Below are 19448 nucleotides of genomic sequence, written 5' to 3'. Positions count from 1 at the left end.
TTCACCATACTGTCCAGGCTGGTCTTGAACTCCTGACTGCAGGTGATCCACCCTCTTCAGCCTCCCAAAGTGCTGGGATTGCAAGCGTGAGCCACTGGGCCGGCCAGTGGTCTACTTTTGTAATTCCCATTTAAAGTTTACATCTATAATAAAGTACATGCGCTCTCACTGTATCAATTACACATATTAAGCAATTTGCCTCAAATATCGTACAACTGGATCATGAGTTTCAAAACTATGTTAATCCTCAGACTTTAAATGTGACACGCTATAACCCCATCGGTGTACAGATACAGATCAAGGCCATGAGCTTAAAATATATTACCATGAATGAGTTCACCATACTAACCCAAGCACATTTCATGAGTAAATAAATGAGTGTCCCAATGCTCTGAGGCATTAATAAACGGTGTTGAAACAGCAACACAAATAAAATCTCTCATGACATTCAAATAATATCCTCCTCAAAGAGCAAATGTGTCATTACTGTTCTACTACCTCGTAAACTCCCAACAGCCCAATAAAAATGTTATGAAATTTTAGTATAAAAAGACTGCCTATCTTTAGAACCAAAAGTCAAGACGATTCTAAACTTGCTTAGAAATTTTAGAAAATTACCTCATTTAATTCAAAATAATAACAAGGAGACAAGATCCAGCTTTATTTTTTCCAGAGTTCAGATGACTTTCCCAAGACCCTTGGCACAAGCCAAGATCAAAATTCCTTGTGGTTTCCCCTGGCTTATGGTTTGTACACTGAGTCATCCATAGTTGATCAAAACAGGGGTACTGCTGGATGTTGCACAAGTGACAAAGAAGTTAAAACACACAGGTAAAGAAATCACTCATTATATAACATGTCCCAGAGTTAAAGATTTCTCTCAGGCCAGGCAGGGTGGCTCACGACTGTAATCCCAACACTTTGGAAGGCCAAGGATCACCTAAGGTCGGGAGTTCGAGACCAGCCTGACAAACATGGAGAAACCCCGTCTGTACTAAAAATACAAAATTAACAGGGCAGTGGGGCGCATGCCTGTAATCCCAGCTACTCGGGAGGCTGAGGCAGGAGAATTGCTTGAACCTGGGAGGCGGAGGTTGCGGAGATGGCGCCATTGCACTCCTCCAACCTGGGTAACAAGAGCGAAACTCCGTCTCAAAAAAAAAAGATTTCTCTCCAATTGTGTTCCTAAAACAGTATCTTTGTACATTAGATTTATTAACAACATCATCATAAACATGGTGAAACCAAAATATTGGTAAAGATGGGGCAGCACTTAAACTGTTAGTCTACGGAGTTACAGAAAAGGGGATCAACTGACAAATACACAATGCTCAGCAAGAGGGTTTCAAAACACCAGTGTATCTCAAAGATAATGGGCCGGTTCAAACTTCCAGGCTTAACCTAAACTGCCCGTCTCTTGCGCTAAATGCCAGCATTCACTACAGCTCTTTTGTCTGTGAAACGACCCACACCAAACCACAGCAGAGAAAATAACAGATCTTGCACTGCACTCCTTACTGCGAGCAGGAGGGGTAGATGAACCTTTCCACTAGGTCCAGCTCCTCCTCCCCCACCGCCCCGTCGTCCCCCACCTTTATTTTCCTAGAAATGGCAACTGGAGGCCAACCGCAGGAGATGGAAAGGAAGCGGCCCAGGGACCAAAATACAAGTTTGAAGACCAGCACCAACTTGTGGCGATGGACCCGAGCGTTTACGGCCTATCGCGGACTGGGAGCGAAGCCCCACTCGCCGACCCGTCTCCGGCAGGAAAAGAAGTTGTGGGGAAATCTGGCGGAAGAGCGGCGGCGGGGCCGGCACCGCGTCCAGCCGCTGGCGGCCGGCGGTCGGTAAACAAGCTGGGCGGACCCGCCCTCCCACAGCCCCCGGGCCGTCCCCGCACCCGGAGCGCCCAAGATAGAAGCTCCGGCAGCAGCGACCCGGGCCCCTGCCCTCCCAGCGCCTGGGACGCGGCCGCCCCCGGAGTGCCGGGCGGGCGGCCCGGGAGGCCCGGCGACCTGGACGCCGCCTGGGAGCAAGGGGCCCGGCAGGCCGCGGCGGGGCGCCCCCCCCGGGGCCCGGTTACCTGGCGGCGGCGACTCCTCCTCCAGCTCCTGCTCCTCCTTCTCGTCCGGCGGGCGCTCGGCGGCGGCGGCGGCGGCGGCGGCGGCGACTCCCCGCGCAGCCCGAGGCGACGAGTCGAGCCCGGCCCCTCTCCGCCTCCCTCCGCGCCGCCGCCCGCCCCGCTGCTGCCGCCTCCGCCCTCTCCCCTCAGTCAGGACATGGTCTCCGCGGGCCTGCGCGCGGCTCCCGGCTGCCGGAGGCGGGGGGAGAGGGGCAGAAAGGAGGCGCTGAGGCTGGGGAGCCCCGGGGGCCGGGGCCAGCGAGGTACTGGGGGCAGCCGCGGGCGCTGCAGACCCCTAATGGCGGCGGCCGAGGGACCTGGAGCCAAATAAACCCCGCGGCGAGCGGCACAACGTCAAGGCCAGACTCCGCCGCTCGCCGCTCTGTCATTGGCCCTGAGGCCGCCGGCTGCGCAGCCAATGGGCGGCCGCCTCTTTCCGGGCGTAGAGGGCGGGTCGAGACTGGGACACGTCATCCCGCGCGCGGCTCCGATTGTGAGTCGGCGGTCTGTTCCCCTCCGCGGCTACCTACGGGCCTAAGGGTGCCGGACCGCGGCGGGGTGCTCATCGCTTGTGTTCGCGGACTGACGGCGGCCCAGAGGGCGTCCTCGGGCGGTGTCTGGATGCGCGCTTTGCCTCTTCTCTGCGACAGATGCGCCAAGTCAACCCCCAGGTCTCACGTCTCTTAAGTGATCTACTTACAACTCAGATGCTGCTTCACTTTTTCGTAAGGAGTTTGAAGCTCTTGATTCCAGGGAAGACAACGGTCTAGGTGCTTTGTGATGGTTTGATATTTTAAATCTATGTTTTGCAGTGTCCCATTTTTACCCCTGCCTTTGCGGGGCCTATCCGTGGGTATGGGTGTATGTGTGTATTTCTCATTGCTCTCTGCATGGTACGAGTGTGCGTACGTAGATAGACATGCGAAGAAAAGTCATGGAGTCCTTCCCTCGCTGTCCTCCACGACTTTCCTGGCTCTAGTCTTGGGAAAATCCAACCTTCTTATGGCTGCCTTTTCTGTAAGTTAAAAATAAGCCGTTCCTGATAAGCCTTATTTCTATAAATAAGGCTTACCTATTTTCAGGCAGAAGATATATTTCAGCTATGGAAAAAATACTGCTTAGGACAATCCCCTGGGACCAAGTTCGAAACAGAATATGTGTATTTCTTTCTTTTTTTTTTTTTTTTTTTTTTCTTTTTTTTTTTTTGAGGCGGAGTTTCGCTCTTGTTACCCAGTCTGGAGTGCAATGGCACGATCTCGGCTCACCGCAACCTCCGCCTCCTGGGTTCAGGCAATTCTCCTGCTTCAGCCTCCCGAGTAGCTGGGATTACAGGCACGCGCCACCATGCCCAGCTAATTTTTTGTATTTTTAGTAGAGACGGGGTTTCACCATGTTGACCAGGATGGTCTCGATCTCTTGACCTCGTGATCCACCCGCCTCGGCCTCCCAAAGTGTTGGGATTACAGGCGTGAGCCACCGCGCCCGGCCTTCTTTCTTTTTGTACTATAAAAATAACCAAATAACCAAAATAAGCCAGCCAAGTGTTCAAACCCAATGAGTATGTGAAATTGTTCTAGCTAGAGGGACTTTACCTTGCTGTTTTCATACTTTAAATTTTGTGAGAAGAAATCATTTGAGGGATCATAAAAGCCAGCAAGTCTTTAAAAGTTGTAAATTTAAAAGTTGTCTGTTAGAGAAAACCTATACTACTGCCTGCCAAAGGGCATTTAGCAGTTAGATACCTCAGGTCCTGTCATTATTCAGAGTTTCATCAGATTTTTAAAATTTAAATGGCACTTCATTTAGTAAAACTATTCGTGGTGTTCTTACTTTTTCTTTGCATAAATATTGGTCAAGGATGTGTGTACAGCTTCACTAAGGCTAGCAAAGAATAATGCTGTATCTTATATAGTTTCCCCTCTCCAACAAAGTATGTTATTGGCATTTTTTATTCTGTTATGTAGAGATTTTTGACAATCCTCATCTGCCCAGAGCAACATTATTTATTCAAGGACTTGTCAATAAATTGAGTTTAGACTGCAAGTCTTTTGCCTGCAAAACTTTACATTCTCAGACATATAATTAAGACAATTGTAGATCAGATCAAACACCATGTTACTATGTTAAGAACAATAGTTCAAACATTTCAACTTATTTTCTTTAAGAGCTCCTGAATTCTTCCAACTTCCCCTTCCTGAATCAAGACTGTAGAGCCTCTCAGTTACAAGCTAACAAGAATCACAGAATTAGGTGTTTTTGTTTCACTTGGGTTGTAGTTTGTTTTGGTAAGGAAATGGGATATCACTTGGATAAAGTTTATTAACTCTTTCCTCCTTTGAGTAAATAGTGAATGTCACGTACCAATGAAAAAGAAGCCCACAGAGATAAGACACATCTTAGTGAGGAAACTACAGCATAGAGGAAAAAAAGTAAGAGAGAAATAACTGAAATTACATCCAGTCATAGTGGCTCACACTTGTAATCCCAGCACTTTGGGAGGCCAAGGCAGGTCGATCGCCTGAAGTCAGGAGTTTGATACCAACTGGACCAACATGGTAAAATCCCGTCTCTACTAAATATAAAAAATTAGCTAGTGGTGCTGCATGCCTGTAATCTCAGCTACTTGGGAGGCTAAGGCAGGAGAATCCCTTGAACTCCAGAAGCGGAGGTTGCAGTGAGCTGAGATTGTGCCATTGCACTCCAATCTGAGCAACAAGAGCAAAACTCCATCTCAAAAAAAAAGAAAGAAAGACAGATCTGTAATTACAAGGTAAGGTAGAATGTGCTAAGTGAATTCAAGTAAAAATTATCTCGTAATTAAGAAGAAGAGTGAATCAAAAATGACTCCGTGTTAAAGCCAAAAAGACGTTTGTTATCAGTCCAGTGATTTAGCTTTAGCTATGCATTAGAAACACCTGAGAAGCTTTTAAAAAATATAAAGATAGGCCGGGCACAGTGGCTCACACCTGTAATCCCAGCACTTTGGGAAGCCAAGACAGGTGGATCACCTAAGATCAGGAGTTTGGAGACCAGCTTGGCCAACATGTTGAAACCCCGTTTCTACTAAAAAATACAAAAATTAGCTGGGCATGATGGCATATGCCTGTGGTCCCAGCTACTCAGGAGGCTGAGGCAGGAGAATTGCTTGAATCCAGGAGGTGGAGGTTACAGTGAGCCAGGATGGCAATACTTCACTACACCCTAGGCAACAGAGCAGGACCCTATCCCCCCAAAAAAAAGGACTTTTATAGTGAAGTGTAGAGACTGTATAGTTTTGTTGATAGTTTGTTCTAGCTTTCAGTTGTTCCCAAACTACCTGTAGAGGATATAATTCCATTTTGCAATTTTGTGAAAGTTTTGAATGCAAAATTGGAGATCTGTAGTTCCATTAACAGTAGAAAGCCATAAAGAGGTTTTGAGCAGGAAGGTGCCAGTATTGGAGCTACCCAGCTTTACCTGGAATGTCTGTGGGACAAACAGAGACAGAATTAGAAATAGGGGGCCAGGTGCTGTGGCTCATGCCTGTAATCCCAACACTTTGGGAGGCTGAGGTGGGCAGATAACGAGATCAGGAGATCCAGACCATCCTGGCCAACATGGTGAAACCCTATCTCTACTAATAAAGTACAAAAAAATTAGCTGGGCATGGTGGTGCACACCTGTATTCCCAACTACTTGGGAGGCTAAGGCAGGAGAATTGCTTGAACCCAGGAGGTAGAGATTGCAGTGAGACGAGAACGCGCCATTGCACTACAGCCTGGACAACAGTGCAAGACTCGGTCTCAAAAAAAAAAAAGGTAGAAATAGGGGCAGAGAAGAGACAAGGACCTAAAACCAAAGTAGCAGTGGGAATGGAAAGGAGGGGCAGAAGTGAAATGGGGGACAGTGGAATCCTCAGGATTTGCCAGTGACTAACTCTGGGGCAGAAGAAAGTCAGAGAATGGGCCAGGAGCAGTGGCTCATGCCTGTAATCCCAGCACTTTGGAAGACCAAGGAAGGTCATTTGAGGCCAGGAATTCGAGACCAACCTGGGCAGCATAGTGAGACCCCATTGCTACCAAAAAAAAATGTTTAACTGGCCAGGCTCAGTGGCTTACACCTGTTGTCACAGCTACTCAGGAGACTGAGGAGGGAGAATTGCTTGAGCCCAGGAGTTCAAGGATGCAGTAAGCTATGATGATGCCACTGCACTCCAGCCTGGGCAACAGAGCAAGATCCTGTCTCAAAAAACAAAAAACGTCAGGGAACTCTGAGTGATGGCACTATGTGCAACAGTGGGACACACAAGAGAGGAACTGGGTCAGAGAAGATGTGGACCCCTGAATCAGGAGATCCTGGACTCAAGAGGAAGGGAGCGGCTGGTGGGAAAGTGCTAGTCTGAAATGTATAGGGTGATGCTGGAGATCAACATCAGGGAGCTCTCTATGTAGAATTTCCTACAGAAGCAACAGGAGTGGGGAAGAAACAACTGCCAAAGCTGGGGGAAAAGGGCAGAAAGGTAGGAAATGAAGCTGGCAGTACAGTGTTTTGGAAGCCAAGGGTCCAGTGAGCCTCAAGCACATGGTGATACAAATTGTCAGATGCTGCAAATTTTGAGCATTAGAACTGAGGAAAGGTCACTGGATCTGACAAACAAGAGACTTGGTGACCTTCTAGAGAACAGTTCTCAGTAGGATGGCAGGGAGCGAAGCCAAGTTTCAAGGCCATGTGATTATAACCAGCAGTCCAAGACGTCTGGCGGGGAAAGGAAAGCAGGAGACACAGGAATAGCTTTGGGCAATAACAAAAATAAGGGTAAGGTTTTGTTTGCTTTTCTTTTAGGTATTTATCTTAAAGAATGGGTGTATCTGAGCATTTTTGTCAATGGAGGAGATACGTAGATGGGATAAAATGACTGAAATCCAGAAGGGAGGTAAAATTCAGAGCACAGTGATTTGTGTTGCAAGCAAGAAAGCCCTATCTTCCTCAGAATTGAGAGGAAACCGTGAGAGCTCCGGGGAGGTTTCGGTGGGAGAGACAGAGGTGATGGAGTGGACTTCAAACCCTTTCTCTTCCTCGGTGAATCAAGCACAGAGTCTCCCGCTCAGGATTGCTCTGGGAACTGGAGGAGATTTGGGACAATAGTTAGAGGGACACAAACCAAGAAGAATGAAAAAAGGAAACAAGAAACCACTTTCTCCAAAAAGTCTTAGCAGTCCATAGTCAGGCCTAGAACGGAAAGGTCAGGCTGTGGAGCCCCCCGAGGTGGACATTTGCAGCTAAGAGAATTTGAAGGCTTTCTGCCGAAGGAAATGGTAAGGGGTCCAGCTTGCTTAGGGTCTTTGGGAAATCTGTGCTTTTAAGCAGAAAGTATTATAAAATGGGTGTTTCCCTCAAAAGAAATGTTACAAGTGTTCAGTTGTTACAAGAACAAGTTCTTGGAAGTATTGCAGAAAGTGTCATTTGTATAAACTGCAACATATCTTGCACTCACTGTGTATGATCAACATGATTCCCCAGTGGGAAAAAACCTCTTAACAGTAGAAGATACAGTGTAATAGCCTGGGCGCAGTGGCTCACGCCTGTAATCCCAGCACTTTGGGAGGCTGAGGTAGGTGGATCACCTGAGGTCAGGAGTTTCAGACTAGTCTGACCAACATGACAAAACCTCGTCTCTACTAAAAATACAAAAAATTAGCCACACATGGTGGCAGGTGCTATAATCCCAGCTACTTAGGAGGCTGAGGCAGGAGAACTGCTTGAACCTGGGAGGCGGAGGTTGCAGTGAGCCAAGATCGTGCCATTGTACTCCAGCCTGGGCAACAGAGTGAGACTCTCAAAAAAAAAAGGGAAGAAAGAAAACACATGTAATAATGTTGCCTAATCCATACCCATGCAGTACAGGACACAGTTCTGTGGAACATGGTACCATCCTGTGACCTTCCTCTGTGTCTACCACAAATCTGCCTGGGAAAAAAAATCTCTCCTGAGAGGATCAGATATGCCTGTGAAGCATCAGACAAAATACAGCTTTTTTGACATTTCAAAATCCTAGTCTGTCCTAGGACTGGTCTCATCCTGATGGGTATAAATTTGTGCTTATAGGAACACAGTCACTCTGTATCTAGACTAAGAATTTTTTTTAGATTTTCAACTATGTATTCCTATAAGCTAGACTTACAGAATTAGGAAAAAAAATTGTTGAAATTTTATTGAGTCTTTGTGTGTGTGTGTGTGTGTGTGTGTGTGTGTGTGACAGGCTCTAACTCTGTTGCCGAGGCTGGAGTGCAGTGTGTGATCATAGCACCACCCAGGCTCAGCCTCCCAAATAGCTGAGACTATAGACACACACCACCACACCTGGCCAATTTTTTATTTTTTATAGAGTCAGGGTTTCGCCATGTTATCCAGGCCGGTTTCAAACTCCTGGGCTCAGGTGATCCTCCAGTTCCCAAAGTGTTGGGATTATAGGCATGAGCCACTGAACGCAGCCATTGTTGTGTCTTTTTAAGAAGTTCAGAAACATCAAGTACCTGAAACAACTTCGCTTGTGATCTTATGTGGGGAAGTTCTGTCAGAGGCAAAGTTGGGAGCAGAGAGAACATGAACTTTGGAGTCAAACAGCCCTAAGTTTAAATCCTTCTGTCCTCTCTGAGTGCCAGTGTCCTCATCTGAAAAATACAGGGTGATATTTCCCTGGCAGTTATTGAGGGTCCAATGAGATAAGAGGCGAAAGGCCTGGCAATACTCCTGTTTAATAAATGTTGGTTTCCTTGCTCTGCATTTCATGTAATCCAGTTAACATTTACTTCCTGTCAGGCACTGTGCTGAGAACAGCAATGCGGAGACAGATAAGGCTGCATCTACATCAGGGTCCAAAAGTCCAGTGGGGGCCAATCCCTAACTTAGGGTCTCCATGCCCTGGAGGGGCCCATGAACCCAGATGGAAAGAAAATACATCTTTATTTCTTCTAACCTTTAACTGAAATGCAGTATTTATAACAGTTGTCAGCATAGTCAATGTACCACAATAGTATTAATACATTTATGGCACTGACACCAATAGAAATCACAGACTTTTTTAGATAAAATTACATTATTGAATAGGTCATTAAAGAAGTGCATCAGGCTGGGCTTGGTGGCTCAGGCCTGTAATCCCAGTATTTTAGGAGACTGAGGAAGGAGGATCACTTGAGGTCAGGGATTCAAGGCCAGCCTAGCCAACATCATGAAACCCCATCTCTACTAAAAATACAAAAATTAGCCGGGCACATGGTGGCTCACACCTGTAATCCCAGCTACTTGGGAGGCTGAGGCAGGAGAATCTCTTGAGTCTGGGAGGCAGAGGTTACAGTGAGCCGAGATCACACCACTGCACTCCAGTGTGGGTGACTGAAGGAGAGTCCATCTCAAAAATAAGAAAAAAGTACTTCAATTGGGTTGAGCATGGTCGCTCACACCTGTAATTCTAGCACTTTGGAAGGCAGAGGCGGGCCGGTCACATGAGGTCAGGAGTTCGAGACAAGCCTGGCCAATGTGATGAAAACCTAACTCTACTAAAAAGTCAAAAAAAATAAGCTGGGTGTAGTGGCGTGCACCAGTAGTCTCCGCTACAGAAAACCTGGAAGGCTAAGGTAGGAGAATCACTTGAACCTGGGAGATGGAGGCTCCAGTGAGCCGAGATCATGCCACTGCACTCCTGCCTGGGTGACAGAGCAAGACTTTGTCTTAAAAAATAATAATAAGTGTATAAGAAGTACTTCAATTAATATTAAAGATTTTTTTAAACTTTTTTTTTGAGACGGAGCCTCCCTCTGTCACCCACACTGGAGTGCAGTGGTGCAATCTCAGCTCACTGCAACCCCTCCCTCCCAGGCTCAAGCAGTTCTCTTGCCTCAGCCTCCCAAGTAGCTGGGACTACAGTCGCATGCTGCCACGCCTGGCTAATTTTTTGTATTTTTTTAGTAGAGATGGGGTTTCACTGTGTTGCCCAGCTGATTGCGAACTCCTGAGCTCGCTTAATCTCCTAAACCTCCTAAAGTGCTGGGATTACAGGCGTGAGCCACTGCACCTGGCCTAAAAACATTTTAATAAATGTATTTCAATTTAATTGGCTTCCTTGTGATCTCATTTCTGTTATGCATTTAAAAATGATTCTGAACTGGCTGTGACACAGAAAAGGTCAAGAAACCCTAGTCAAGTTAGCGGAGAATTTAATTTTATCAATTTTTCAGGACACAGAGGCAAATTCCACATCAAATAATCAAATGAGTAATGTCCCAGCATAGGGCACAGAGGAGGCAAGCCATGAAGTTCCCTTGGAAAATAGAGACGGGCAGTGACTGTATTTTGCAAGTGAATGTGATTTGCTGAGGAAGAAGGAAGGAGAACGACAGACCAGAGACAGTGGGAAAGATGAGTAACTCTCGGAGGGACAAGACGTGTCTCAATGAGGAAACCTGGAAAGCTGAGAAGCAGAACTGACATCTAGGCAACCTCAAATATGCTCTAAGTCTAACCCTGTGAACGACCTTAAGGTGGATACTGACCGAGTTTATTGTTTTTATAAGCAAATCTCTTCCCATTCCAATGCTGACAGCCTAGTGCAGTGGTTCACACCTGTAGTCCCAGCACTTTAGGAAGCCGAGTTTGGAGGATCACTTGAGGCCGGGAGTTCGAGACCAGCCTGGTCAACATGGTGAAACCCCATCTCTACTAAAAATATAAAAATTAGCTGGGCATGGTGCCAGGCACTTGTAATCTCAGCTACTCAGGAGGCTGAGGCACAAGAATCACTTGAACCTGGGAAGCTAAGGTTGCAGTGAACTGGGATCACGTCACTGCACTCCAGCCTGAAGGACAGAACAAGACTCTTGTCTCAAAAAAAAAGTATATATATATAATATGTTTACAAGGTGACATTTCCACCATCCCCAACACAGACACACATATATAACCACACATATGTATACATATACGTGCGCATTACACACCCACTCCATACGATACACACAGTCTTACACGAGACAAAATGTATTAATCTAGACCCTAAACCTTCATTACGTTTAATTATATAGTGCTCATGGAATTAAGAATATGCTGCCTTTTTACCAAATACTAAAGTGATGTTAACAAAAAGTAATTCCAAAGCAGTGAAGTTAGTTTTGAGACAGAGCAGTATTTTTCATTCCTTTCCTTCCAGTCATTTCAGAGACCACAAGGTTTAAAAATATTTCGGGATATTTGTAAGTATTCATGACATCATTTAAGTAGTTCTTTTTTTTTTTTTTTTTTTTGAGACGGAGTTTCGCTCTTGTTACCAAGGCTGGAGTGCAATGGCGCGATCTCGGCTCACCACAACCTCCGCCTCCTGGGTTCAGGCAATTCTCCTGCCTCAGCCTCCTGAGTAGCTGGGATTACCGGCACGCGCCACCATGCCCAGCTAGTTTTTTGTATTTTTAGTAGAGACGGGGTTTCACTATGTTGACCAGGATGGTCTCGATCTTTTGATCTCGTGATCCACCCGCCTCAGCCTCCCAAAGTGCTGGGATTACAGGCTTGAGCCACTGCGCCTGGCCTTGAGTAGTTCTTAAATTAACCAAAATGATTCATGCAAATGATTTATTTGCTTCAAAAGCAATCTACAAATTCAAGTAGTGGGCCAAAGAGAAAAATCCGCACAACAGTTTCAGTGTAACCACAAAGATCACAGTATTCAATATTACCTTCAATATGGCAGATTTGTAGTAGCTGGAAATTTAAAATACAGAAGGTAAAATTTATGAAGGAGCTGATCAGAAAGAAATGTAGTTTTTATGACAGACAAAATTATTCAGTGGATCCAGATAAGAGGTAAAGCATGAATTCTGCAATTCATTCACTCATTGGCTAATGGTATTCATTCATTACTTGGAACTTTAACAGCTTCCTAGTAAACAGCAAGTACCTCTCCTGTATGTGAGATACTTTGACTGACCTATCCTGGGTACTTAGAATGGTGCCTGGTGCACACAGTTACTGAAGAAGTATTTGTTGAATGAATCGATGAAATTTACTTTCTTGATTTTATACTTCAGGATATTTTCAACCTGACTACTTTAGTTCAATAACCTAACCCACTTCAACTTTCCTCAAGAATTTAGAGCAGGCTGGGTACAGTGCCCACACCTGGAATCTCAGCACTTTGAGAGGCCGAACTGGGAAGATCACTTGAGCCCAGGAGTTTGAGACCAGCCGTCTCAAACATAGGCAGACCCTGTCTCTACCAAAAGTAGTTTTAAAAGGTAACCAGGTGTGGTGGCACACACCTGTGGTCCCATCTATGTGGGAGGCTGAGGTGGGAGGTCAGCCTGGGAAGTCGAGGTTGCAGTGAACAGCTCTATCCTGAGCTACAGAGCAAGGCTCTGTCTCAAAAAAAAAAAAAGAAAATATGAACAATTTACAACTCTGGCAGTAAAACACGAGCAGCAGAGAACCTTTACAGGCATTGCCTATAATCCTATTCATGATGATATATTTTCTAAAAACAAGTCACAGGCCAAAGGATCACTGTCCGCCATTTTTTGAGGTAGATGTTACAAGACCTGCATATCGGTCAGGGTTCCAGGCAGAAATAAATAGTGTACTCCAGTGGGAAAATTGAAATTCTTTTTCAAGGTGTTGGGCGAGGTTGAAGAAAACCAACAAGGATGGTGAAACAGCCCTAAACTGGCAATGATAGGGCACCATGACCAGGCCCCACAGAGAGAGCCGTTGGTGCTGGGAGGGCCACTTGGCAGGAGCAGTGACCTTCCTAGAGAAACACAGCAGGGAGCAAGCCAGGGTCAATATTCGGATGCCTTCCTCCTTTCTCCAGTCTCTGCCGAGGTCTCTCATTGGCCAAACCAAACAGATGACCTTAGGGCTCAGAAGCCTTGGATGCAGTCCTGGCCGGTCTGTCTGTCCCAAGGGGCACATGGCAGGGGGAGAATGGATCTGGAAGGACAAATGGAGGCTCTCCAGCCAATAAAAACTAGCAGAGCAAATGTAAAAGAATAGATGTTTCCTGGCCAGGCGCAGTGGCTCACGCCTGTAATTCCAGCATTTTGGGAGGCCTGAGGTGGGTGGATCATGAGGTCAGGAGTTCAAGACCAGCCTGGTCAAGATGGTGAAACCCCGTCTCTACTAAAAATACAAAAATTAGCTGGGCGTGAAGGCGGGTGCCTGTAATTCCAGCTACTCTGGAGGCTGAGGCAGAGAGTTGCTTGAACCCAAGAGGTGGAGGTTGCAGCGAGCCAAGGTCTTGCCACTGCACTCCAGCCTGGGCAACAGAGCAAGACTCCATCTCAAAAAAAAAAAAAAAGAATAGATGTTTCCAGAGCTTTACTTGGAGGACACAGCTACTGCCATTTTGAATCCCTTCTCCTAAGCAAAGCATATTCTATCCAAAGACAATGTATTTTAAGAACATCAGATTATTTTTTCTACTACACATGGTCTTATGCCATAAAAGGAATTATGCTAATCCAATCTGTCAATGAAACTCGGAAAAGATGGCTATCAGAGGTGGCACGGAAACATTGTAGGGAAATCATGGAGAGACACCAAGAAATAAATGGCTTTCTAACGCAAGAGGGAAAAAGTTGAAGTCCATAAGCAGATAGGTTATCAATCCAGCAGCATCTCTTAGGAATTAAGTGATTGTTCACAAAGGTAAGATTTGTTGGAGCCTACATTGAATTTAATGCCAGTCATCCTTGTATGTTAAACTGTATTTCCATAGCTGGAGATATGACAGACTTTCCTTTTGTGACATTTTGTCTTATGATATAGTTTTGAGTCTGTCCGTGGGATTTCCATCACTGAAATCAGGATTAGAGACAAGGAATCTTCCTTATATTAAGTAGGAAAGCAATCTGTTAAGCCAGCCCTCACTTAGGGATAAAGCTATTTTAATAAAGCACAGACATTCATGAATAAGATGTGGCTTTGTGTTTATAATATCCCTGAAAGCTTCTCTGATCGTAAGGGAAAAATCTCCCACCAATAAAATATAAGCAGTTTAATCACTAAGTCGCCATGCACAAAGGTGAACTCACACTAGTGGCCCACAGTCGACGGAACTGAAGTGTGATGTTTTTCTTGCATTATCGTACTGTCAGACAATGCCTGTCACATTAGAAGAAAAAAATCTTCAAGAGGAAGACATACAGGAGCTAAGTAAATAAGTAAATAGACCCTTTTTTTTTAATATTCGCTTTCCATCAGAAAGTCACTTACACTGTATAACAACTGCCTGAACAGATACTGTATTGCGGCATGGGTCAACAAGAGAGAGGGGCTTTCTTTGTTGATGATTTTCAACAGAAAAATATGGAAGATGTCCATTTGGAAATGCTTTCTCTCGAGTCCAGAGCTGAAACTAATACTACACTATTGCAGTCAACCTGCTGTTATTCCTGCCTCAAATACATGTTCTTAAAAATGCTTTTGTCCTATAAAGCACAAAGCTCTGTACAACTAGAATGAAATCCTTGAGTCATTTGCCTGCTTCCCTGTGCAATTAAAGTAGGTGAAATGGTAGACTATGGCAGTAACATACACAAAAATAATGAAGACGGCAGAACCTACATTAGTTTCTCATTGGAATTTTTGTCTGACTTTTAGAAGGAATGAGAACATTTTTAAATGTAAGTTCTTAAGGTCCTAGGAATTAGGTATCGATTTATTTTCCTGAAGTTAGAGCCTCCATACGCTTGAAAAGGAGATGAGTGACCACGGGTGAAACTGTTAGAATAACCCTTCCCAACACCCGTTCCCCTTTCCCTCCTCAGTAACAGAACATCTCAATAACAGAGCAACAAAATTGGTGCCCAGCTAAATGCTTTTACTCTATTTCCAATTCTCTATTTTAGTGAGGTGTGGCCATGGCTGTGCCTTTGTTCTGGTCCCTAATGTATGATATATACAAGTGCAAATGTGGCTGTGAGGGATTTCATAAGGGTTTTCCTTAAAGGGGAGGACATAGGCCATTCCACCCACCTGCAACTCCCTCCCTGGAGTGTGGATGTGATGGCTGGAACTCCTGTGGCTATCCCTAACCCTGAAGTGATTTTGAGGCTGGCAGAGCAGAAGGCTGGAAGCCTGAAGCCCTGATGATACCCTGGAGCTGTCGGAGGCCATTCTTGGACTGCCTGTCCCCTGACATTTATATGTGAGAAAGGTACATCTATCTTATTATTCGAGGATTTTTTTTTCTTTTCTTATTCTTTTTTTTTTTTTTTTTTCGAGATAGGGTCTTGCTCTGTCACCCAGCCTGGTCTCTGCAGCCTCAACCTCCTGGGCTCAAGCAGTCCTCCCACCCCAGCCTCCTGAGTAGCTGGGGCTACACAGGCACCATGCCCAGCTAATTTTGTATTTTTGTAGACCAGCCATGTTACCGAGGCTGGTCTCAAACTCCTGGGCTCAAGCAATTCTCCCAAAGTGCTAGGATTACAGGCATGAGCCACCACACCCAGCCATGATTTTCTTACTCAATTAGCCTGATAAAGTCATACTATACTTCCTGATGCGGAGGAACTGCTCTTTCTTTTTCTTCATGCTGCAGCTTTATGGTTTTATTACTTATTTATTTTTATTTTCATGTTTTCATTGATGTAGGGTCTCTCTCTGTTGCCCAGGCTGGAGTGAAGTGGTGCGATCTTAATTCACTGCAGCCTTGACCTCCCAGGCTCAAGGGATCCTCCCACCTCAGCATCCCAGGTAGCTGAGACTACAGGCATGCCGCCACCACACCACCAGGCTAATTTAATTTTATGTAGAGACAGGGTCTCACCGTGTTGGCCAGGCTCATCTCAAACTCCAGGGCTCAAGTGCTCTGCCCATCTTAACCTCCCAAAGTGCTAGGATTACGGATAGAAACTACTGCGCCTGGCCAAGAAGGACTGTTAAACTTGACTACATCCTCTGACTTGACTGTACCTAGACTGTTACCACTGCAGTGGTGAAGACATCTAGGTTCCTAAGTTTCTATGCCCAAGGTAACGTACCCAGGGCAGAGGCCCAGTGCCACAGGGCTGCCTGGCCCCAGAGCAGCTTCACGGGCTGCACACTTAGGAGCCTGCACACTTTGGGTTTGATGCTCTACAGCTGCTGTCTTTAATTTATTAAGAATGTTATCTTGATCCAGGTGCAGTGGCTCATGTCTGTAATCCCAGCACTTTGGGAGGCTGAAGTGGGTGGATCACCTGAGATGAGGAGTTCGAGACCAACCTGACCAACATGAAGAAACCCCAAATCTATTAAAAATACAAAATTAGCTGGACATGGTGGCACATGCCTGTAATCCCAGGTACTTGGGAGGCTAAGGCAGAAGAATTGCTTGAACCCACGAGGCAGAGATTGTGGTGAGCCAAGATCACACCATTGCACTCCAGCCCGGGCAATGAGTGAAACTTCATCTCAAAAAAAAAAAAAAGGAATGTTGTCTTGAAATTTGTGTTGTGTAAGTGAAGTCCAGTGGGGCAATGGCACGTGCAGCAACCGGCACCTGGGTTCACCCAGGCGATCACCTTCCCAGCTCCCCCACATCCCAGGATACATCTTCAGCTGCCCATCCCTCTGTTACCACCCAGTGACCACCGCTGTTCTCCTCCCTGGACCAAGTCCTGGCTGCAGGGACGAGGAGGCTTCAGGTAGGTCATGCACTTTCTGTGTACCAAGTCACCAAGCAAGACCCCAGGCAATATGAGGTTTTGCGTTCACCACAAATGTCTCCATTCCCAGGAGAACATGACATTAAATAGCAAATAAAAAATACCATGATTGGTGGAGAAAGAGACTGCCGGTGAAGGAAGGAAAAAGCTTTTTTTTCAGCTTTTGAATGAGGACTCTCGTATTTTCATGTTGCCTTGGGCCCTGAAAACTACACAGCTGGCCTTGCCTGGCACAAAAATGGAAAGGACCCAGGAACAGATACCAGGACCTGTGTCCAGTTCCACCTAGCCTTGCTGCAGGAGCAGGGCAGGCCTCCTGGGTGTGCTGGAGGTGCCACCCTCCCCGCCCTCGCGGATGCTCCAGTGGCTGAAGCTGGAAATACAGGAAACTCTGCCAAGAAACCTTTTCTAGTCCCAGTCAAGGAGTCAGTGGCACCTCCCACACCTCAGTGTCGCCTTGACGCTCTGTTGAGCCAGGCTGCTTCCAGCTTGAAATGCTTGGAGGTGGAGCATGCTAGTAAATGTTTAACAACGAGCTCTCTGGGGACTGGAACCCTCATTTGTAGCATTTGCTGATTGCCATTGTGTAAATAGTCCCATGAAGGCCAATTTTCGAGCTACCAATATTTGATCATCTTGAAAATTTAGCAAAAGTCTGGCTGGGTGCTGTGGCTTACGCCTGTAATCCCAGCACTTTGGGAGGCCAAAGCAGGCAGATTGCCTGAGGTCAGAAGTTCAAGACCAGGCTGGCTAACATGGTGAAACCCCGTCTCTACTAAAATACAAAAACATCTAGACATGGCGTGCACCTGTAATCCCAGCTACTCAGGAGGCTAAGGCAGGGGAATTGCTTGAACCAGGGAGGTGGAGGTCGCAGCGAGCCGAGATCGTGCCACTATTCTCCAGCCTAGGTGACAGAGCAAGACTCTGTCTCAAAAAAAAAAGAAATTTAGCAAAAGTCTTGAAAATTTAATAATTGGCTCTCCAAAGCTAATGCAAGCATGGTATTGCACACTACTGCTTGGAGGAACGAGGAAAGAGAACTCATTGTGATTTCATCTATAATCTGAGACAATATGAGCAGGGAATTTACAGAAGAAAAACTGAAGAACCAGAAAATATGCATCGATGTTCAAACTCACCAGTGATCAAGATAATGCAAATAAAGCACTAAGGAGATAACCACTTTTTAAAAAGCCGGTGGATAACAAGGTTAAATCTCAAGTTGTGAGATGCATGACTTGGGAATGTAAATCTGGGCAGACACTTTGGAGAGGAATTTGATAGTATCCAATACAACGTAGACGGTGGGTAAGCCCCGAAGTTCCTCCTGGAGCTTAGAGAAGTTTCCGCAGGTGCTCAAGGATATTCTCTGAAGTTTCCTTTTTTGTTTTGTTGTTTTGTTTTTGAGATAGAGTCTTGCTCTGTTGCCCAGGCTGGAGTGTGATGGTGCAATCTCAGCTCACTGCAACCTCTGCCTCCTGGGTTCAAGCAATTCTCTTGCCTCAGCCTCTCGAGTAGCTGGCACTGCAGGTGCACGCCATCACACCTGGGCAAATTTTGTAGTTTTAGTAGAGACAGGGTTTCTCCATGTTGGCCAGGCTGGGCTTGAACTCCTGACCTCTGCCCACCTCAGCCTCAAAGTGCTGGGATTACAGGCATCAGCACTGTGCCCAGCCCCAAAGTATTCTAATCGTAGTGAACTCCTGGTGCCGTCACACAGACTCAACAAAGACCAACTCAGGGCCAATCTAGCTTCAGTTTTCTCCCCATCTGCTTCTCCACTTTCCAAGTTAATTTGAAGTAAATCTCAGACATCGTCTTGTTTTGTCTGTAAATATATTTCTATCTCTGAAAGTAAAAATCCAAAAGCCTGCGGTAGGCTTTTTGTTTAATATGAGAGAGAGAGACACCCCAGCAGTGTCACCAAGGAAGGGCAGATAAGAGGCAAAGTACTTTGACAGGAGCTATGAAGCCTGGTTAGTTTAAGAGTAACATTTCCAGTGCATTCCCTGAGGAAATTGTCCCTGTCCCCTCACAGACACAGCGGGCTACAGGATCAGCCTTCTGTTGTTTGGCAGATTTCGAGGTCAAACAGAATCTGTACTAGGTAATCAGCTTAGTGGATAATAAACCCAGGACTTAAACCTGCAGAGTACTTACAGACTCTCAGTGTAAGGGGTTGATTCATGTCTGCATAATGTTTCCCTTGAATACTGTACCTCATTGTCACTCTTTGAGAATATGTGCCTGATTAGTTACGCCCAGCACAATAAAAATGCCAAATATTTGACTAACCACATGAGCAGTCTTTAAAATGATGGTGACTTTGATTGCTAAATTCACTCCCAGGTCTGTCAGGTGGTTTGCGTGCAATATTTCATCCAGGAAAAAAAGGTGTGCTAATAGCAATGACGTTACATACTGTTTGTCAGCCTTAATCAAAATAATATCCTGGCCGGACTCAGTGGCTCACACCTGTAATTCCAGCACTTTGGAGGTGGGCGAATCACGAGGTCAGGTGTTTGAGATCAGCCTGGTCAACTTAGTGAAATCCCATCTCTACTAAAAATACAAAAAATAGCCAAGTGTGGTGACAGGTGCCTGTAATCCCAGCTACTCAGGAGGCTGAGGCAGGAGAATCACTTGAATCT

The 19448-nt window shown here is 45.8% G+C and overlaps 2 protein-coding genes across 3 annotated transcripts in view; one reads left to right on the top strand and one right to left on the bottom strand.

The window, feature by feature from the left end:
* The window catches only part of ZRANB1 (zinc finger RANBP2-type containing 1), a 64109-nt gene extending 61603 nt beyond the window's left edge, over positions 1-2506 (bottom strand). For both annotated transcript variants that reach the window (XM_002756704.7, XM_008978875.5), the window contains exon 1: positions 2084-2506. The gene's annotated coding sequence lies outside the window, so the exon portion shown is untranslated. The remainder of the gene's footprint in view (positions 1-2083) is intronic.
* LOC118146094 (uncharacterized) lies at positions 1698-19088 on the top strand. Its single transcript, XM_054242240.2, has 3 exons — positions 1698-1847; positions 1958-2847; positions 16269-19088. The coding sequence occupies exons 1-2, from the start codon at positions 1698-1700 to the stop codon at positions 2807-2809; spliced, it is 1002 nt and encodes a 333-aa protein (XP_054098215.1). The 3' UTR covers positions 2810-2847; positions 16269-19088.
* Positions 19089-19448: the final 360 nt, after the last annotated feature.

This window comes from Callithrix jacchus, chromosome 12 (assembly GCF_049354715.1).
Source record: "Callithrix jacchus isolate 240 chromosome 12, calJac240_pri, whole genome shotgun sequence".
NCBI classification, from domain to species: domain Eukaryota; kingdom Metazoa; phylum Chordata; class Mammalia; order Primates; family Cebidae; genus Callithrix; species Callithrix jacchus.
The sequence above is the reverse complement of the archived record's forward strand: the minus strand, read 5'-3'. Positions and strand labels throughout refer to the sequence as shown.

Excerpts from the sequence above, each read along its gene's own strand:
- LOC118146094 (XM_054242240.2), top strand. The coding sequence starts at position 1,698 with ATGGACCCGAGCGTTTACGGCCTATCGCGGACTGGGAGCGAAGCCCCA. Across the intron at positions 1,848-1,957 it reads CCGCTGGCGGCCGGCGGTCG|CGCCTGGGACGCGGCCGCCC; the intron begins GTAAACAAGCTG and ends CTGCCCTCCCAG.